This window comes from Vulpes vulpes, chromosome 3 (assembly GCF_048418805.1).
Source record: "Vulpes vulpes isolate BD-2025 chromosome 3, VulVul3, whole genome shotgun sequence".
Classification (NCBI taxonomy): Eukaryota; Metazoa; Chordata; class Mammalia; order Carnivora; family Canidae; genus Vulpes; species Vulpes vulpes.
In genome coordinates, this window is record NC_132782.1 from 80,833,738 (window position 1) to 80,853,022 (window position 19,285).

A 19,285-nucleotide genomic window follows, 5' to 3' on the forward strand; every position below is an offset into this window, starting at 1 on the left:
AGTTGAATGTCTGCTTTTGGCTCAGGGAGTGATCCCAGAGTCCCGGGATCGAGTCCCGCATCAGGCTTCCTGCATGGAGCCTGCCTATGTCTCTGCCCTTCTCTCTGTGTCTTTTATGAATAAATAAGTAAAATCTTAAAAAAATAATATTGCTTTCTTACATGTTCATGCACACGCACACACAAAGCTCAGCTCACCTGGTCCACCCACAATGCCAGGCCCCCCAACACCTGGGACTCCGACACCTGGGACTCCAACACCTGGAACTCCAAAGCCTGGCCCACCAGGCACCAAGCCTCCAGCAGCTCCTGTAAAAGGGAAGGACCCCATTGGAACCTCAGAGGGCCTCCAAGGGCACAGCTCTGGGAGCTCTGGGAATGGCAGGTCCTGAGGGCAGGATCCCAGGTGGGCTGGCATTGCCCCTGCCTGGATCCTACTCAACTGAGAGATGGGAAGGGATGCCAGAACCTGCACAGAGCTCTGAGGGTTTGGATCTGTGGGTGGGAAGACTGCAATGTAGGTCTAAAGCAAAGTCAGGTCTCTCTGCTGGGCCCCCAGGCAGTGGGTGCAACAGCATTGGGGCAGCCCTGAGGGTAGGATGGGAGAAGCCAGATGCTCCATGGGACACCTCCCCACCTCGTGCTCCCAGCTGGGCCAATCAGTGGAGAACAGTGGCCTTCCAGAAAGAGTGGCCAGAATGGACAAGGGCAAGGAGGTAAGAACATTGCATGTTTGGGGAGGGGGAGACAGACTGCCATAGATGGATGAGGGCAAAGTCTACCAGCCTCATAGTACTAGGCTATCCAAGGCCCACATGGACAGGGGGCTGAGGGCTCCGGGGCCTGGGTTGGCCACCCCTTGGGGCACTCACCATACTTAGCTGCCTTTGCGGCGGCCTTTGCTGCAGCAGCTGGAGTCCCCGCCCCTGGAGAGATGGCCACAGGGGGTAAGGCCCTTTCCTGGTGGCCCTCCCAAGAACATCCCCAGCCCCTGTTGGATGGACACTACCTGCAATGCCTCCGATCCCAGGAATTGCACCAGCCCCGCCGGGAATGCCAGCGCCTCCAACACCAGGGAGAACCCCAGCTCCTCCGGCACCTGCTGGGATGGGGACAGTGAAGATGTGGCTCCCAGGGCCTCTCCTGAGGCTGGGTAGGAAGGCTGCTTGGATGCTGGAATTTTAACTAGCACAGTCTCCTCTGGGAATGCAGCCCAGGCATCTCCGGCTAGGCCTGCTGGAGGAGGCCCCCACCTCACTGTTCCTTGACTCACCCCCAAAGTGTCCATTTCAACACGCTCATTAAGGGACTTCGATATTTTCAGACAAATCCCATTCTAATCACTGCCACATACTGAGAAACCACAAACGGCCGCTCCCCGGGCCAGAGGGGCCCCTGTAGGAATGTTCAAGGCTTCCCCTCCCTGTGTTCCGAACACTCGGCCAAGTTTGTAATCCAAGAGCCTGGCTGCCCGGCTCTGGCAGCCCCTTGTCGCCCCACTCTCCTGCTCCCACATTCCAGCCATCCCCTCCAGCCTTGAGGGCCTAGAAGGAGGGCCAGTGGAGCCTCCATGGAGCAGGCCTCCAGCTTGGGGCTTCCCCTCCACTCTTGCCTCCTTGGGCTGGAGGGGAGATGTCCTCTGTCCCATTGGGGTCCAGGAGGGACTCCCCTGGGACTGGAGATGAAAGTTAGGACCTCAGCCCTGTAATGTGATTCTGAACTGGGGGATGAGCTGGGGCAGGGCACAGATGCTCACTCTGCCCTCCCTATGTGCATGGGGAAGGCCATGCCATGCCTGCTAGCCAAGGGATCATGGGGCAGGTTAAAGGTTTTATAGGACACATTAAATTGATACTGAACAACTGCATTGTTTAAATGCTCATGTAGGACCACCTAAAATTATCATTCTAACCACCATAGTACCCATCCTCTTTGCCCAGGCTTCTCCTTCCTATTTTAACCACATGTCAAACTCCAGAATCAAACATCATTTTCTCTGAGAAGCCTTCCTGATTTACCCCAGGTAGGAATAATGTCTCCCTCTTCTTGATTCCCACCGTAGTGCCTGTATTTTCCAGCTGGTTTCTTATTTGACCCTGGTCTCTGAAATGGATGGATGGATGGATGGATGGATGGAAGGAAGGAGGGACTGATGGATGGAGGGATGGATGGAGGGAGGGATAGATGAAGGATGGAGGGATGGGAAGAGGGAGGCATGGAGGGATTTAGAGGGAGGAATGGAGGGCGGATGAATAGATGGATGGATGAATGAAGGGATAGAGGGAAGAATGGATAGAGGGATGGAAGGAAGGAGGGATTGATGGATGGATGGATGGATGGATGGATGGATGGATGGAGGAGTGGAGAGGAAGTGGATGGATGGATGGGAGGGAAGATGGATGAGAGATAGGGATGGATGGAGAGACAGATAGAAGAAAGATTGAGTGGATGGACACATGGAGGAATGGATGGTATTGAAAACATTGGATAAATGGGGTGTGGAGGGGCTGCCTTCGTTAGTTCTCTGTGAGGCAGACTCTCAGAGATAATAGGGATGGAGAGGCTGGGAGCTGGGCGCTGGCAGGTGCACTCACCATACTTTGCTGCTTTAGCTGCTGCTGCTGCAGCCTGGGTGCCAACTCCTGGGGGAAGAAGTAGAAAGACTCTGAAAACTGTACTCCTGCATGTCCAGAGCCCACCTATTCCAGCCCCATGAGAACCAACCCTTTCACAAAAGGGTGTGGATGAGGTGCCTCATAGCAAGCAGAGCTGAGGGAGCTGCCCCCACTCAAGATCCTTCTGCAGGCTCAGACTGGGGTCTGGATGCAGGGTGGGCTGGCCTGTATCCTGGAGAGATCCTGGCCAGCCTCAGGGCTCTGGAGCCCAGGCAATTGATTGGTGCCCCTTTGGCTGACAGTTGGGGGAGGTTTTCCTTACCTGTCCCCGTCGGGTACCCAGCCTTGCCTGCAGCACCTGCCACTCCTCCAGGCCCATAGCCTATGAAACAGAGAGGCTCAGTGGGCATCTGCGCAGATCTCGCTGTGGTGGCCCACCCCTGCCCTGAGCCTCAGGAGTCAGGCTGCCCAGAGTCTCCACCCTTTCACTCCCAGCCAGAGTTACAAAACAGATATAAATGGGTGTGGGACACTTATTCCCATTTACAGATGAAGAAACTGGTTTACAGAGAAGAAGCTGATTTGCCCAAAGGCCTGGGGCTAAGTGTGAGGGCCAGGATTGAGAAGCAGGCTGCCTCAGTCCAGGTTCTATGTTTCTTAGGGGATTCTCTTGCCAAGCCTCTACCCCATCCCCAGTTGGGTGCTCTCCTTGCCAGGACCCTGGAGCTGGAAAGAGCTAGAAGCACATCCATTTAGGAGGGTCTTACTCACCATAGGGCAGTTTCCCAGTGCTGTAGGGCAGTCCGTAGCCACCTGAAGAGAGGGCAGGGTGGGCTCAGAGGCTGCTCCATGGCAGCCCCTCTGCTGGGCTCCCACTGCCCAGGGAGACAGATCTATACCCACTGATACTGGGGCCTGAGACCTCCCTACGCACCAAAGGTTCTGAGCTGCTCAGAGAGGCTCTTTGGTGGAGGAGGCCCTGGCTGGAGGAGGGAAAGGGCACCCCTGCCCGAGGGGCTTATGGAACACCCCTTCCCCTACAAAACTAGGACCTGCTGTGGCCCTGGAATCTTAGTATCTTCCTTATCATCCTCCCAACAGGAAATATCTCATTGTCTCGGCTGATTGTGGGGACAGGGGTCGACATCAGAGGGGTCTTTCCATTGATGGCTGTTTCTTACCATCAACATATATTGTTTCCCATCGGGGCTGTGATTCTGTGTACCTGTGCATGCATGAACATGTGTGTACACAGTAAGTGAGGCCAGGGCCTACAGGATCCCTTTCACTTGATGGCGACCAGATGTGGGCTTCAATGCTCAGGTGTCCTAACCCCTCTCCCCCAGACATCAGTGGCCAAAAAATGTCCCCCACAAGCTGGCTTCTCAGCAGTGAGGCCCTGTGAGTGGTGCCCCCTTGAGTCCTCCTCCTGATTTACCCGGCAGCTTGGGTGCCTTGATAGGGTACCCCAGCGGGACTCCAGGCTGCTGGCCCCCAAAGGGTCCAACTCCTGCGGGAACAAGGAGAGCAAACTCAGGTCCCAGCAACGTGGGCCAGCAGCCCTGCAGAGCCCTCGGCCTCACACTCCACTTTCTGCTCAGAATGAGTTCCAGAAACCATCCTGTCTTCCTGCCTCTTTGTCACTGGTCAGCCCGGCATTCCTCAGTGCCAGGTCACTTCCTCCAAGAAAGTGCAGGACTCTCTACCTCCTGGGGCTTGGGCCACAGTTGAGGCCTGTATATCTCACGGCATTTGGCATAGACGGGTGGGTTTTCTGGGCTCATTTGGCTACTACAAAGAGGGCTTAGGATTGGGGAAGCAGCCTGTGATTGAGGCCACATTGTGCTGAAGCCTGTCCAAGGCCTGGGGCAGTAGGCATGAGGGAAGCTGGACAGGCCTCGATGGGATTTGGGGGTGCCTGGCCCCTCCCAGGGCAAGAGCCCCTGCCTGGCTGGCTACTCTGCTGGCCTGCCCACCCACCAAGGGACACCCAGCTTTGCCTCACCTGGGATTCCAGCAAAAGCTCCGCCTCCACCTGCAAGGACAAGGAGCCAACACTGCAGCCCTGCCACCCTGGGTGCCGGGCATCAAGGTGCCAGGCAACCTTGAGGGGTGAGCCGACCAGAGCATGGCCCATTCTGCCCAGACCTCCCAGCTCAGATTTGGGGATTTCTGAGAGGGGTGCTGCCCACCTTGACCAGCTGGAATGGGGCTGGAGCACAAGAGGTGCCCACCTGGAAGGCCCTAGGCCCAGGGTCCCCATCCCCACTCGCACCCCCACCCCAGGCCAAAGGGGCCTGAGGGTGGCTGGAAATTCCTGCCATGGGCTCCCAGTCCCCTGGACGCATACCTGGGGCCTTGGCCTTGACTCCTGTTCCGGTGGGGACCCCAGGGAGCACCCCCACACCTGGGAAGCGAGCTCCTGAGGGGACAGAAAGGGAAGCTGGTAGTGAGGGCGGGAAGGCAGGCCTTGCAAGCACCCACACCTCCCCTGGCTCACAGAGCTGACCTTCGGCAGTACCAGTGATGGGCATGGCTCATGGGGTGGCGGTGACTCTCTTTCCCTGTCTGCCCCAAGGTCAGAAGACCTGAGCTTTAATCCCATTTCCTAGGCACTTGAGCCTTTGCCTCAGTTGGCCTTCTCTCCAAACTGGAGTTAATTCCCTAGCTATACTGCCTGGTGTCCCCAGAGAAGGGAGACGGTGAAAGCCTGCTTGAAGGGGGAGGCCCGTGTCCTTCTGGGCCCCTCCTGGAGGTGCGCTCCCACCAAACATAAAGCAGTCATCTGCTGTGGCTGGGAACTCCATTTGCCAGCTTCTGGTGCTTCCACTGTTCCTGGGGCCACTGGAGCTGGGCCACCTCAGCCAGAGGGACAGTGAGGAGGGACACCCTGTCAGCAGATCCCTCAGAGCAGGCCTAATCTGGGCTTTTGGGGGAATTCAGGAGGTCACGTGTTGGGCGGGGTGGCCAGGCCCTGGCAGGGAAAGGAGGGCAAGAGGGCAGCTCAGAGGGGTCTCCTGCAGGGCGGATGTGCTGGGCGGGCCTCCTGGTGACTCAGAGCTTTTGGGAAACAGCTGGCCACAGTGGGATGTGGTGTGTCCCCGGGGGGCCCTCCTTGGGCTGTGATGATGATGATGGTCTGGGTTTGAGGCCAGGGTAAAGCTGACTGGCCTCTGTGGGGAGAGATGCCCAGGGGCCTTCTTTCTGTTGGCCTGAGCTTTGATGCTTAGGGAGATGGGGTTGGCTGGGTCACCCTGGCTCCTGGGGAGGTGACAGGTCACCTGGGAGGGTGCCAGAGGCTACTCTCTTTGCTATAGGGTTCCCTTCTTCCTCTGGTCCTCACCTGTGCCTGGGAGCACTCCGCCTGGGTATACACCTGGCAGCCCCACACCTGTGGCCAAGAGAAGAGGTTTGAGCCGTGAGCCGCAGCCCAGTCCCTAGGTACCCCTCCTGGGCCCCTCTCTCTCTGGAGTGGCTCCGGGGCTCCCAGACCTGCCGCCCAGGGCCTGAAGATGTAGTCAGGGACATATGTGTGGTGGCCGCAGCTCTCCCACGAGTTTCGGAAGTCATCTGCAAACCCTTCTGTGTGTGGATTTATCTTGTCTCCTGGAGCCTGTTTACATGGCTGGCTCAGCCCACCTCTGGGCTAACAGCTTCCAGATGTTCCCTCCCTGCTGTGTGGACTCAGGCAGCCTTTTGTTCAACCTGAAGTCACTTCCTCAAGGGCTTTGTGCAGAGAACAAGCACCAGATGGGGAGTCAGGGCGCCCCGGGCTTAGCCCTGCTCTGCCGTGACTGCCTTGGGCCCTTCAGTGATGACTGTCCATCCTGAGCGGTCCCCCCCACCCCCCGCCCCACGCCCCATCTGTCACTTGACTGCCTGCCATAGATGGTGTCTCTGAGGTCTCTTTCTACCCCAAGATGTGGAAGAAGGGCCCGGAAGGTAGGCCGGGGCACCTCTCCCGTGTTACTGTGTTATACCACGTGTGGGGCCTGGCTGGCTGCCCTGCCCGCTATGCCTGCACCCCCCCCCCCCCCCCGCTTCCTGTGCAGGGTGGGGGGTGCTCTACCCTCCCCCCACTCCACCCTCCAGCCCCGGGGACTGCACACTGACCGGGCACTTTCCCGGGCTTCCCTCCTGCTCCGACTCCGACTCCGACTCCGGCTCCGGGCTGAGGCACCACCGCACCTGGCACGGGATGGGCCGCATCAGAGTGGGTGCCTCCCATGCCTGCGGCCCTCACCTGGGCAACTCAGGTCTAACCCTCATACCTGTAGACACTCCTAAGCCGCCAACACCACCAATGCCGCCAACACCACCAAGCCCAGCACCTACAGAGCCAGGAGCGGGAGAGGGAAGGGGTCACACCGGGAGTGCTGGGAGGCAGGAGGGCCCTGGGCTGCCAGTTGAAGTTCCTGCATTAGGTCTGGCTGGGCCACCGCCTCACTTTGACACTTGGGCACAGCTGGTTGCCTCCCCAGTCCCGGAGGATTGGAGAAAAGAATTCTGCGGTCTGTGCGCCTCCCCAGAAAGGTGCTTTTGCAAAGTTGGGAGCTCACAGAGGGCAGAGGGCTTACGGCATGTCCCCAGGGGTAACACTCACCAGCCTTGGCAGCTTTATAGGCTGCAGCAGCACCCGCCACTCCTCCAGGCACCAGACCCCCAGGGAAGGCTCCTCCAGGAAAGGCCCCGAGCCCTGCCGAGGGGAGGACTGGGTTAGGCTCTGAGCCCCAGCCCACCGGGCCCTCTCCCTCCTGGGAGGTGCATTTGAGGTGGCTTCTCTGCTCTCTGTAGGACTTCCATGCCAAACAATGACCCCTGCTCCCAGGACTAGGTTTAGTGCTGGAGGGCAAAATATGCCAGGCTGCTCTGCTCAGCCTCACAAAATTGCTGGGATCTTTTGGGATCCTACTCCCCTCCTCCAGAAAGCCTTTCCAAGGCCCTGCTGAGTTGAACCGCTCTGGGCTCCATTGGCCCCTGGGACTTCTCTCCAGCTCTCCCCAAGACCCAGCTATGACCTATGTGTGCCCTGGGCAGCTGCTCAGGGCAGGTGGTCTCCACATCACCTCCCATGCTAGCATCCAGGACCAGCCTGGCCTGCCATCCCTGATACCCCAACTGCCCTCCACACTGAACAGATGCCCTGGGCTTGGCTCTGGCCCTCAGATGGGCACGTTGCCTGGGTATCAGCACTAACCTGCTCCAGGGCCACCGCCTGCCAGCCCAGCAGCACCTGTGGGAAGAAGGGGACAGAGCCAGGTGAGGAGAGGAGAGGCTGGCATGTGGGCATCATTCTGGGGCCCAGAGTGGGAGGGGTCTTGTGGAGGGTGACGAGGAACCAGGCAGTTCTGTGGTCATTGAGTGGCGCTCAGCCCTTAAGCTGGACTTAAGCAGTTGGTACTTAGGGATCGATCCTGATAAAATAGTGAGCAGCTACTATGTACCGTGCAGGTGTGATAGCCTTGACCCCCCTGCCCCCATAACACTCCTAGGCTAGACCTTGCTTCCCCTAGGCCTGTCAGGTAATGGGGGTCCCATCAGGGCTTTCTGTGCCAGAAAGCCCTGCTTCTCTGTTCTTACCCTCGGCACCCACCCCCCTGGACTGCTTCCTTACAGGGGTCCCCTGGCTCAGCCCACTCCTCTTCCCCTATATCTGGAACCCCTTCTGCCTCCCACCATTTGTCTATCTGTCCATCCAGCCTGCCCTGCAGTCCAGAAGCCTTCTTGCTTGCAGACGGATGCTAAAATGTTTATGAGAAGCCAAATGGGTCCCTTTGGCTCTCTCCTTCCCACATCTGGGCCCAATTGCTCTTTCTCCCCCTCCAGGAGACATTCCATGGCTTGGGCCAGGACTGATGGGCAATCAGGTTGGAGTTCACAACCGAGCCAGGTTTGTTTCCAATTCTGTGAGAATCTTTCCTGCAAGCTCCAGTCCTGGCTGCCAGTGTCCTAATCCCCGGGGCAGCCCTCTCTGGGGATAGATGCCAGACGTGGGGGGACTGCTGAACCCTAGGGGCAGAGAGGTCTCTCTGGCTTTCACTGGATGTGGTCCCCTGTCCCACGCTCATCGCCTAATTTGTCTGAGTTGACCATGTCTGAAACTCAGCCATCCTCTCTGTAAGGTGCGTCTCTAACTCCGGTCCCTCTCCCGTCCAGGCAGATGTGGTGCACGTCAGGCCAGGCCTGGGATGTGCTGGGCTCACTTCCTGAGCACCGCAGGCCCTGCCCCTCCCCAGTTGTGTCAGGGCTTTCTCTCAAGCCAAGCTCATTTCCTGAGCTCCAAGAGGGCAGGGAACACGCTCAGGCTTTTCCTGACCACAGAAAGGCTGGGAAGAGAAGATGGGGACCCAGCAGGAAGTGAGAAGAAGCTAGGGCCGGTGGGGTGAGCAGCCAAACCTCTTCCCATGCTCCCCCTCCAGCTGTCTGATCCCAGGGTCACCTCCAGCAAGACTGACCCCACCCCTGCTTGCCCTCCTTCCTGGGGACTCACCTGGCCCAAACGCCCCCAGGAGTCCAGCCCCTGGAAAGGAGGAGATGGGTGAGGAGATGACTGTAGCCGGGAGCCCAGCAGCCTGGCCAACCCAGCCCCCTGTCTTCCCAGAGTCAAAGAGCCCTGGATTCAAACCCTGCTGCCGCTACCTGCAATGCATGTGGGGGAGCAAGTTACTTCACCTCTCAGAGACTCAGTACCCCCATCTACAAAAGGGCCACGGTGTCCCCGCCTTTTTGAGACCAGCGGACTGGGGAACAGAAAGCACCTAGTGTGCACAACCTGCCAGGGCACCCAGTGGGTGTCTCTGCTCTTTCCTGTCCTCCCCAGCAGGCAGCTGGCCTCCAGCTGGTGCCGGGGGTGTGGGTGGCATTGGCTCCCAGCTGCCTGGGCTCCCACTGAGAGTCTAGGCAGGGCCGGCCCGCTGAGGCCCATGTGGAGCAGCTGCCAGGCCACCCACCCTCTACTTGTCAAGGGATTAATTGTTCCCAAGCACGACACGCGCTGCCTGCGCCCTGTTCCATCCTGCCTGGGCAGGCCCGGATGTCCCTGTGGCCTGGGTGCTGATGCTGAAAGGGGATGACCTCAGGGAAGTCATGGAACCCAGCCCCTTCCCATTGGAAGGAGATGTCCTGACTTCCCTTTTGGTCTACTCCTTTACCTTGAGCTGAAAGTTCTTCCAGATGTCTACACTAAGTCTTTCACTCATGATCGCCTCACTTTAGCGCCCATCCCTTAGGGGACTCTGTGTGCAGCTGTCCCAATCTTCCCTCTAGTATTTTATCACAACAGGCAGGTTCCCTGCTGCCAGTGGGACCCACTCATTCCCCCTCTAGCTTTGCAGTCACAACCCCTGCTAACTTGGGCTTTCCCAGCTGAGCAAAGTCCTACTTCCATGCCTTCACCTTCTCTCTACCATGTGAGATCGGCTGGCCCCTCCAGGGAGACAGGATGCAGGTTCTGGCAGGATAAGCAATGAAGTCCAAAGGCTCCTGGCCTCACAGACCCCTACAGACCCCAGGAAACCCCTTGCCCAGGACTCCTGTTCTCTTTTCTCTCTCTTGCCTGACCCAGCTCTGGAGTTTCACAACCCGGATGGGCTTGCAGGGAAGGGGGATCTGGGTCTTGTAGATTCATTTGCACTTGGATCATTGAACACTGGGATTTCGTAAGAGCCGTTGGACATGCAAACTGTCCTGGAGCCTCTGGCTTCAGAGCCAGGGAGACGTGGAGCAGGGGGTGGGGGTGGGGCGGGTGCCACATGTGGAGCATCTCACGTCGATGGGGCCATAAATCTGGATGGAGACACCATTTCCTCCACCTGTTCCTTATCCACCAGTGCTTCCTGGAGGGACCCACCCTCCCCCTTTCCTGGGGTATGTTTTTTTGGAATTGGTGATGGACTTCAGTGGCAGATCCAGGCCCCATGGGCAAGGCTCAGACAGATCTAGGCAGATCTTCTTACTGGAAACCTCCAAGGTCTAGACAGAGCTGGAAGGGGCCTGGTCAGGAGGGGAGCTCATCTGGGGCCAGGGTCAAGGTTAAATCCAGGCTTTGGTCTTGGGTCAGGGTTCAGCCTGAGGTCAATGGTCATTGAGGGCAGAGATATTTAGGGTCTTGGCCTAGAGGTTAGAGGAAGCTTGGTCTGGGATCAGGGGACCATCCAGGTGGAGTATGAGGCCCACCACCTGTGTCTGAGCACCAGAGTGACATTCACAGTCTTGGGGACTGGGACATGAGTCCCTACATTTGCCCCAGCACCAGGGCTTTTTTGCCAAGGGGACTCTCCAGGCAGCTGGGCACATGGGCATTTGCAGGGTAGACCCCAGACACCCCTCACACAGAGAAGACATCAAGCTGACTCCTGTCTCCTGTTCCTGGAGGTCCTGGGGTCTGGCACCAGCCTGCTTATACCTGCTGCTCACCACCTCCCTCCCTCCTCCTGCCTGTTGGCTCCCTGGCCTCAGGTCTTACCTGGCTTGGGAGGTTTGCCTCCGGGCCCCAGAGCTGCAGAGGGAAGAGATGGTGGTGAATGGAGAGCTAGTCCAGGCCACTATTTATCTCCTATATATCTTGCTGGGACAGTGTGGGGGATCTCACTCTCCCAGGTCCTGGAAGGGCCGACAGGGATGGTCTTCCCCTTTTGACAGGGAGCTGCTGGGAGTGCAGTGTCTGGATATGTGGGTGGGAAGCCCAGCTCTGGCCCTAATTTATGACTTCTACTGCCTCAGACTCAGTTTCTCAGCCCCAGAAGGGAAAGACAATACCCATTCAGCAGGTCTTGCAGGGGTGTCATAGAGGATCAAAAGAAATGGAAAAGAAGGCAGGGGCCCCCAGAGGAAGTGGTCAGGCGAGGGGCTTGGAAGGCCAGTGGGCTCCAGCTCTCCCCAATGGATGTTCCCTATGTAAACTGAGGGAGTCCCTGATGCCAGGCTTTCTGGGGTTCTGAGGCTGGGGCACCTGGATGGACCAGAGTGACAGCTAGACCCCATCAGTGAGGACCCAAGTTTGGTTTCTTAGCTCACCTCCTCCTCCCAGACCTCCAATACCAGCACCTGTGTTGAGAGAGAGAGGGAGAGAGAGAGAGAGAGAGAGAGAGAGAGAGAGAGAGAGAGAGAACCATCAGTGTCTCTGCCAGAAACCTGCCCACTGACCCATGATCAAATCCTTCACTGCCTAGCTGCATGACTTTGGGCAAGCCTTAACCTCTGTGAGCCTCAGTTTCCCCATTGGGCCAACAGCTCGATGCCTGTTTGCATCTGGGTGTGTGCCAGCAGCTCACCTCAATTTCACATCAGTGCTGAACACTCAAATGCTTCTTTCTTTCTTTCTTTCTTTCTTTCTTTCTTTCTTTCTTTCTTTCTTTCTTTCTTCTTTCTTTCTTTCTTTCTTTCTTTCTTTCTTTCTTTCTTTCTTTCTTTCTTTCTTTCCTTTCTTTTTCTTTCTCTTTTACTAGATCACCAGTTTATTATAAAAGGATGTGACCCTGGAGCAGCCAGATGAAAGAGGCATAGGGGGCAAAGTTTGGGGAAAGGGTGCAGGGCTTCCACGCCCTGTCTGGGCATCTCTCTTCCTGCATGTACAGGGGTCCACCTCCCTGGCAGGGCCTCTCAAATACTTTTTAAGTATTGAAAGTATTACTTTTGATTTTTCAATCTGCTTTAAGGCATGGTGCTTCTTTCCAAATCAACACAAAAAGTGCCCCCCTCCCAGCCCCCCATACCAGAGCAGCAACATTCTGCTGGTGGTCTTTCGGGGGTGTTCCTAGTCTCCACCTGCACGTGGCTGCTGCTTTCATATCGTTAGCACCTGAAAAACGCCTCGCCCCACAGCTGGGCAGGTAACGCACTCATATTTTTTAGTAGATGTGTATTATGTCAGAGTTTACCTAATCACACCCTCTGTCAGGTGGGCTTCTTGTTTTACGTCTTTGCAAATAACCTTCCGATAAACCTTGCTCGGGATCTCTCTTTTCCTCTACTTTTCAATTATTTTCTTTGAATGAATTCCCAAGAGGGAGGTTAATGAAAGGCAGGAGCGCGTGAAGGTGCCCACTTTCGTATGGCCTTGCGAACGTTGCCTTTCATCTTTCAGAAAATGTACGCTCTGAGTGCTTGTAAAAGTGTCTTTTAAGTCAGAAGGAGTGGCTCGTGGGTCTGCTGTGCTAGTCGTGCCAGTGCTCTTCCCGGCTGCGCTGGCACGTGGCGCCTCTCCTACCAACTGATCACAATCTGCCTTACCTGAAGCGTGGAATTTCGCATACGTTACCTGGGTAATAGACGCCTCCAGGAACTCCACCAGGAACAGCCCCCGGGACCCCTGGAAGTAAGTATGTAGAATCCTCCATCAGCCAGAACTAATGAAGGCACAGTGACAATAACGAGGCAGATGGCAATGACGACATTGCACGTCTACAGAGTGATGCATGTTGGCCAAGAGACTGATGTTTATAAAGCATTTTCTCATTCATCCTTCTCAAAAATAGCCGCACGAGGTTGGAAGGGCAGAGATTACTCTCTTCATTTTAACAGATGTGAAGTCGGGCTCAGAGAGGTTAGGAGTGGCCAGGGAAACACAGCTGGATTTAAGCCCCGGCCGCGTCCCCCCTCCTCTGAACATGACGGCTTGCACGGCGTTACCTGCTTCTCTCGCCCTGGAGAGGGCTGGCATGGGGCTGGGAGCGGGTCCCGTGAGCCGGGCAGCCCCTTCTCTCCAGCCCCCGAGCGGCGTGAGCAGGGGCCAGAGCGGTGGGAGGGCAGGCCGGGCTGTGACGGCAGGCGGTAAGGAAACGCGGCTGCTGCCAGCACAAATGCAGCCATTCCCACACTGATAGGATGGCGTGAGGTCAGCGTCCTCAGCCACTGGGCAGCAGTGGTTGGGTGGGGTTCTGGCTGTCTGACACAGGGCTGTCTCAGGAGGTGCCGGGGCCTGGAGGGGGACACCATGAATGAGCAAAGTGAATAGTTTCCTAAGGAAAAGCTAATTCACTGGCCAGGCCAGGGGCGGTCTGCCCGGCCAAGATCACGAGTTCGTTCCCCACGGACCTGCGAAGCTCTCGCTGGGGGACGCCGTGGTGCTGGGCCCCAAACCAGGCCCAAGTGTGGTCATGGCAACAGACAATCCTGGTGCAGACCAGGCCCTGACTCCACCACCACAGAGTGGCCCCGGCCTCAGTGAGCTGCCTTGCCAATGCTCCAGCCAGGGCCCCGGCACCACCCCACCGAAAGGTGCACAGAGTCGGGCAGCTCTGCAGTGTGTCCGGAGGCCTCACACCAGACGTCTGGCCTCTGTGGCCTGGCGATGCTGCACAGCTGGGTCTGATGGCCCCATGGCCTCGTTAGCCTCAGCAACAGCCCGGCAGGGTGGGGAATGCCAGGCTGTCATGGTCACCCAGTGCCAGAGCCCCGGTGCACACCTCCCAGGGCCTGCAGCTCCCCCAGGGCCTGTGATCCAGACCTGGGGTGTGCAAGCTATCTGGTCAGAGCCTCAGGGACACGGAGTGGTGGCCCCAGGAGGCTGGGCCTGCTGGGAATGAGCGTTTCTGCTCTGTCATCGGCTGCCAAGCACGCACATAGCCTGTCTTGGGCCTCGGATGCCTCCCTTGTCTCCAGCCTCCAGATCTGAGCACTGTCTCCTATATGTCTTTCCTCGTGGTAGTCCAGGCCTTTCTCTGCCTCCATTCTCACCCTGCTCCCCTTTCTCTTCCTCTTGACAGTGCCCTGTCCCCACCTCTCTGCTCTCTGGCTCCAGGGCAGGCTGCAGGAGCAGACCCATCTGTCTCTAATCCTGGCTGTGCCACTTCTTACCATCTGTGTGACCTTGTACAAGTCATGTAACCCTTTTGAGTCCCAGTTTCCTTGTAAGCAATGTGGGACTGATCACCTCTGCCTTTCAAGGCTGTTTGCAAATTGCCAAAGGGTTCAAATAAGAGACCGTCCTGCTCTGGACTTGGCATATAGTAATTGCTAAAAAAAAAAAAAAAAAAAAAAAAAGGTGACCTTTTGTATCCACTTTGCTGCACAGTGCATGGTGTGGGGCCAGGTATACAACAGACATTCAATAAACCACGAGTGAATTAGGTTGAGAGGAGTCAAGGATGGGTCTGGGTCCAAACTCTTCCATCCCCAGCCAGCCTGGGGGGCTCCCCACCTTGGGCCTGGCTGAACCCTTCCTTCCCCTGCCGAGGTTCTGCTCCCCTGCACCCCATCTGCATTTCCTCCTCTGCCTGCCCTCTCTCCAGTGCCTGCCTGACTCTCTGTAGCCCTCCTGGCCTGCCCCAGCTCTCCCCACACCCCAGCCCCCCATGATTCAGATCCCAATACTGATTGCCAAACTCCATGCCTGAACCACGATGGCCTGGGGATCGAGAGAGTTCGACCCCCATTTTGCACTGAGCTAATGGAGAAGGATTAGGGGGGTGCAAAGGATCCCTGCCCTGCCCTCTCTCACCACGTTCAGGAGAGGTGAGAACAGATTAATACAGTAGTCAGTCAAGGGCCTTCAAAAAGGCAGCTTTCGAGCTCTAGCCGGTTCTCCTTCTCCTCACCTCCTTGGCTGGAACAGTTCCTCCTGCCAAGAGTGCTCTCCGCTACCCAAGTCCTGCACTTCCTCCTAGACTGAGCTCAAATTCTTCCCCTCCTGCCTTCTCTGAGCCTGTGGTTCTCACCGCTCAGCTGGCCCAAAGCAGTTGGCTTGGAGCATGCTTGTCTTGTTTTATGTGGGTTTGGCTTGTTTCACGGGCTAGCCCAGGGTGGAACTTGTCTCTTGTCTCTTAGAATCCTGGTCTTAGACTCTCAGAGATCATAACAGTCTTCTGGCCTGGGCGGAAACTCCTGCAAACATCCCCTTGTACTCTTGGTTGCACGCCTCCGGTGACAGGAAGATCACCCCCTCCTGATGCTGTTGGCCCTACCTGCAGAAAGGCTTTCTTTCTGCTGAGATAGAATCTGCCCTCCATCTCTCCACTGCTGTCTCCCAGAGCCCCAGAGCCCCAGGCTCATCTCTCACCCACAGACAGCCTCTCAAGCATTGCCCTTTCTTTTAGGTCTGACTCCAATGTAACTTCTGCTATGAAGCCTTCCTGGATTTCCTGGGACTCTCCTGGGCCACCCAGTCTCCTGGTCCTATCTGCTTCCTCCATCACTCCTGCACACTCCACCCAGTAGACAAAACATGGCGTGAGCAGCAAGAGGGGAAGTTAAACCTTAAAAAATGTGCCCTAATTATAAGAGTCAATCGGTCCAAATAAACAAATTCTGAATAAGAAGATGTATTGTTTTAGAAATTCCCATTCCCACAGTCCCCTCACTTGATGTGATTTTTGCAGATGTTACACGGCTGGAGCCTCCCACTGGCCCAAGGAGATAAGTAGGGCAGGGATGTTTCTCCTCATTTTATGGCCAGGGAAACCAAGAGCCAGTGAGATGAGGCGCCTGGCCTGGGACCCACCGCTGACCCCAGTCACACACAGGGCTTTCTGCCTGGGCCCCCGGGCTTTAGGTTCAAAGATGTGGAGAAGGCAGTTGGGGAATGAGCATCGGGCCAGCAGGCCTTGGCAAGGGGCTTTGCCAAGCCCAAGTCCAGGGGGCTGGCAAGGGAGCAGATAAGACCTCACGAAGCTGTTTATTGTTTGCCTGGAGAAAAGCTGCCAAGGGCTTTTCAAAAACAATCTGTCCTCTAGTGGGTGACTCTGTCCCCTCCCTCCCCTGGGCACGTCTGCCCTCCCGCCTTGGCTCCAGCAAATGCAGAGAGTGGGATTAACTCCTCACCCACAGACCCTCTGCCCTGGAGGCTCATCAGAGTTACCTGGGCAGCTTTTTATAAAACCTCCTCCACATCTAGTTCCTTCCTCTGGCCAAGTAAAGCAGGAATCCTTGGGTGGGACCCTGGTATCAGAGTTGTTTAAAGTTCCCCAGTTAACTCCAATATGCAGCTAGGGATGTTCCAAATCATCCTTAGTCCCGGAATCAGGAAAAGAAAAGGCTGATATATTTCTGGGGCATGGGGATGGAATTCTACCAAATTTAACTGTTTTCTCTCTCTATCTTTTTAAATGGCATGGGGGTTTGGAGCGGCTGGTCTTCAGACCCACTTGGACCTTCCTAAAGGGGTCCAGACAACCCTTTCCATTACAGTTTTCCTGGGGGGTCCCCTCCACTTACGATGCAGTTCTTTGGAACTAGGAAGCTCATGGGGGTGATATCCTCTTGTTGAGGGGGGCAGATGCTGGGCTCCCCAGGAAAGCCAGGCGGGTAGCTCTGTGTATGTAGGGGCATGGCTCTCTCACTCCCCCCGACCTCTTTAGTAGGCTCTGGGCAAAAACTGCAACAGATATCATGGATTCACACATCCCTGACTGGGACCCAGTTGCTTTACCACCTGGGTCAGAGTTGAGATTTATATTTGTAAAAAAAGATGAAGAGTAGTTGAGCATTGGCAGTGTGACTGGAGCCACAAGGAGAGGGTGTATTCTGCTCTAGGGTGTGCGCACTCAGGAGGCTTCATCTCCTGAAGATGGACCCCCCCCCCCCAGATGTAGCCGGATACCCGGCCCCTGCCCCCATCCTTTGGCAGAGAACCTGGCCAGTGCTAACCTCCTGGGGCTGCCTTAGCCTGTCTGAGCCTCCATTTCCCTATGGGTAAAAGAAGATCATATTCTCAACTCTTCGGGGGTTTTGAGGGGGTTAATTGCCACGCTCTATGGGGAAGCACTGTCTGGGGAGGCAGGTGCTCAGGGGCCACACCTGAGGGAGTGGGGAGGAGGTTTGAGAGGGCCCAGAGCTGCTGCTCTTGGGGGTGCTGGGGTGGCCGGTCGTCTGGGGTTTGTCTTGCCCCCCTAGTATGCCTCCCGCTGCACCCCCATCCAGGTCCAGGTCCAGGAGCTGACCTCTGCAAGAAGCCTCTGCTCTCAGCAGTCCTGCTCAGCTAGTCAGTGGCTCAGGGGAGAGGGTTGCTGCTGCCCCGCCCCTCATTCCAGCCCTCCGGCCTGGCCCTGCTCCATCCCACGCCCCCGACACTGGCCCCCCACTGAAGATCTGGTTCTAATGGCAAAGGGGGACGCCCATGGGAAGCTGACCCCACCCAGGCTACCCCACCAAATGGCTCAAGTCTCTGCACTCCTCTCTTCCCATGGCCAAGAGCACCTTCTGGAGGGCTCCCCAGGGGGCCACTCCTAGGAGCCCTTGAGGTGTGTAGCCTCCCCGGGGGGGGGGGGGGGCATTCTTGTGGCCTATGGCAGAGAGCATGCCAGATGGTCCAGAACTGCCCTGAGGTCCACTTTAGCCTCTGTCACTGGCTGCCCTCCCTCTGCCAGGAGATGAATATCTTCCCCAGCTTCTCTGATCCTTGTTTGTGTCCTATACCACACACACACACACACACACACACACACACACAGTCACATGCTCGGTGACAGTCCACACCTGGATAGCATATTTCCCCTGTGTCCATTCCTGTCGGGTGACAGACTTTTGCACACGCTAACAGGCACTTTCACAAACCCTACGCCCTCTCCCATCACACACACCTGCTCAGGGCTGAACCTGTGAACACACATTCCTCCTCTATGGTTTGATGACACATTTGGACATATGCACACATGCCCACCTGTGCCGTAGCACACAACACCCTTGTTCCTGTGTGCATGCCCTGCACACACATACACACGCTCCGATGGCCGGGCCCCCCTCACCAGGGACAGACCACAGCAGCAGCTTTCCAACCCACAGCCCCGGAATCAACATAACTCTGACCTTCCTCTGAGGGGGGTCCTGACTTCCCAGGGGCGGGGGGGGGGGGGGGGGGGGGGAGGAACAAGGAACCTGTCGAGGTCACACAGCTCACCGTCGTTGCTGAGCTGGCCTCCGGCCCCAGTCCCCTGTCCCTACTGGATCCACATGTGTGCAAACTGCCTGTGCCCTGGGACCCCAGGGGACCCCGTGGGCCCTCCCGCAGCATGCTTGCGCGCCCCCCCTCTCCGGAGACGGCACCGGGACAGAGGTGGGGGGCCTCAGCCGTGCCGGGCGGCAGGACCTGGGCCGGGCAGGGACCACCCTGCATCTTGGGGTGTCTGGTGACAGGTTCCTCCTCGGCCGGGGCTGGCTCCCGGGAGGGGCGGTTCCGGGGATCCAGCGGCTGGGAGGCTCCCGCCCAGGGTCCCCCCAGGACGGCAGGGTGGAGGGCGCCCTCTGGTCTGTCAGTTGGGGCCGCCGGCACCCCCGGGGGCAGGGAGAGGCCTACCTCCGGGCTGCGAGGGGCGGGCGATGGACAGCAGGAGCAGGAGGACTCCGGGCCGCAGGGCTGCAGCTCTCAGACCCGCCATCTCGGGGAGAAGTGCCCCGGCCCGCTCTCTGCGCCTCGTTTTATCCCCAAAGCGTAATTGCGGCCTCGTCGCTGAGAGGGAAGGAGGGAGGGGGGGCGGGCGGGCGGGGGAGGGGGGAGGCCTGGGGGAGGGGGCCGCTGGGAGGGGGCCAGTTACGAAAGGCCCCGCTCACAAGCCTCCCAGGCTGAGTCTGACTGGACTGGACTGTGGGCTTTTTTCCTTAAAACACACTCACACGCGCACACACACACGCACACACGCACACAGTTTCCCCCATCTCTCTCGCGCTTCCCTCTGTAGCTGTTCTCTCAGTGCTGGCCCCGTTCCCGCCAGAAAGTGCGAGGGGGGCCTCTGCCAGGAC

The 19,285-nt window shown here is 57.4% G+C and overlaps 1 protein-coding gene across 24 annotated transcripts in view; it reads right to left on the reverse strand.

The window, feature by feature from the left end:
* Window positions 1–19,264, reverse strand: part of ELN (elastin) — a 31,892-nt gene extending 12,628 nt beyond the window's left edge. For 4 of the 24 annotated variants that reach the window (XM_026019595.2, XM_026019594.2, XM_026019591.2 and 1 more), the window contains exons 1-19: window positions 18,843–19,232; window positions 12,873–12,923; window positions 11,630–11,659; window positions 11,079–11,111; window positions 9,105–9,134; window positions 7,812–7,847; window positions 7,218–7,310; window positions 6,886–6,945; window positions 6,728–6,802; window positions 5,958–6,005; window positions 4,965–5,036; window positions 4,620–4,649; window positions 4,053–4,124; window positions 3,386–3,427; window positions 2,937–2,996; window positions 2,594–2,641; window positions 1,009–1,101; window positions 872–925; window positions 198–308 (exon numbers count right to left, since the gene is read on the reverse strand). In XM_026019595.2, coding sequence (XP_025875380.2) covers window positions 198–308; window positions 872–925; window positions 1,009–1,101; window positions 2,594–2,641; window positions 2,937–2,996; window positions 3,386–3,427; window positions 4,053–4,124; window positions 4,620–4,649; window positions 4,965–5,036; window positions 5,958–6,005; window positions 6,728–6,802; window positions 6,886–6,945; window positions 7,218–7,310; window positions 7,812–7,847; window positions 9,105–9,134; window positions 11,079–11,111; window positions 11,630–11,659; window positions 12,873–12,923; window positions 18,843–18,924 — 1,120 coding nt within the window. In that variant the 5' untranslated portion in view covers window positions 18,925–19,232. Of the gene's footprint in view, window positions 1–197; window positions 309–871; window positions 926–1,008; window positions 1,102–2,593; window positions 2,642–2,936; window positions 2,997–3,385; window positions 3,428–4,052; window positions 4,125–4,619; window positions 4,650–4,964; window positions 5,037–5,957; window positions 6,006–6,727; window positions 6,803–6,885; window positions 6,946–7,217; window positions 7,311–7,811; window positions 7,848–9,104; window positions 9,135–11,078; window positions 11,112–11,629; window positions 11,660–12,872; window positions 12,924–18,842 lie in introns of all 24 variants that reach the window. The other 20 variants (XM_072752877.1, XM_072752869.1, XM_026019592.2 and 17 more) reach the window with 14 other exon arrangements.
* Window positions 19,265–19,285: the final 21 nt, after the last annotated feature.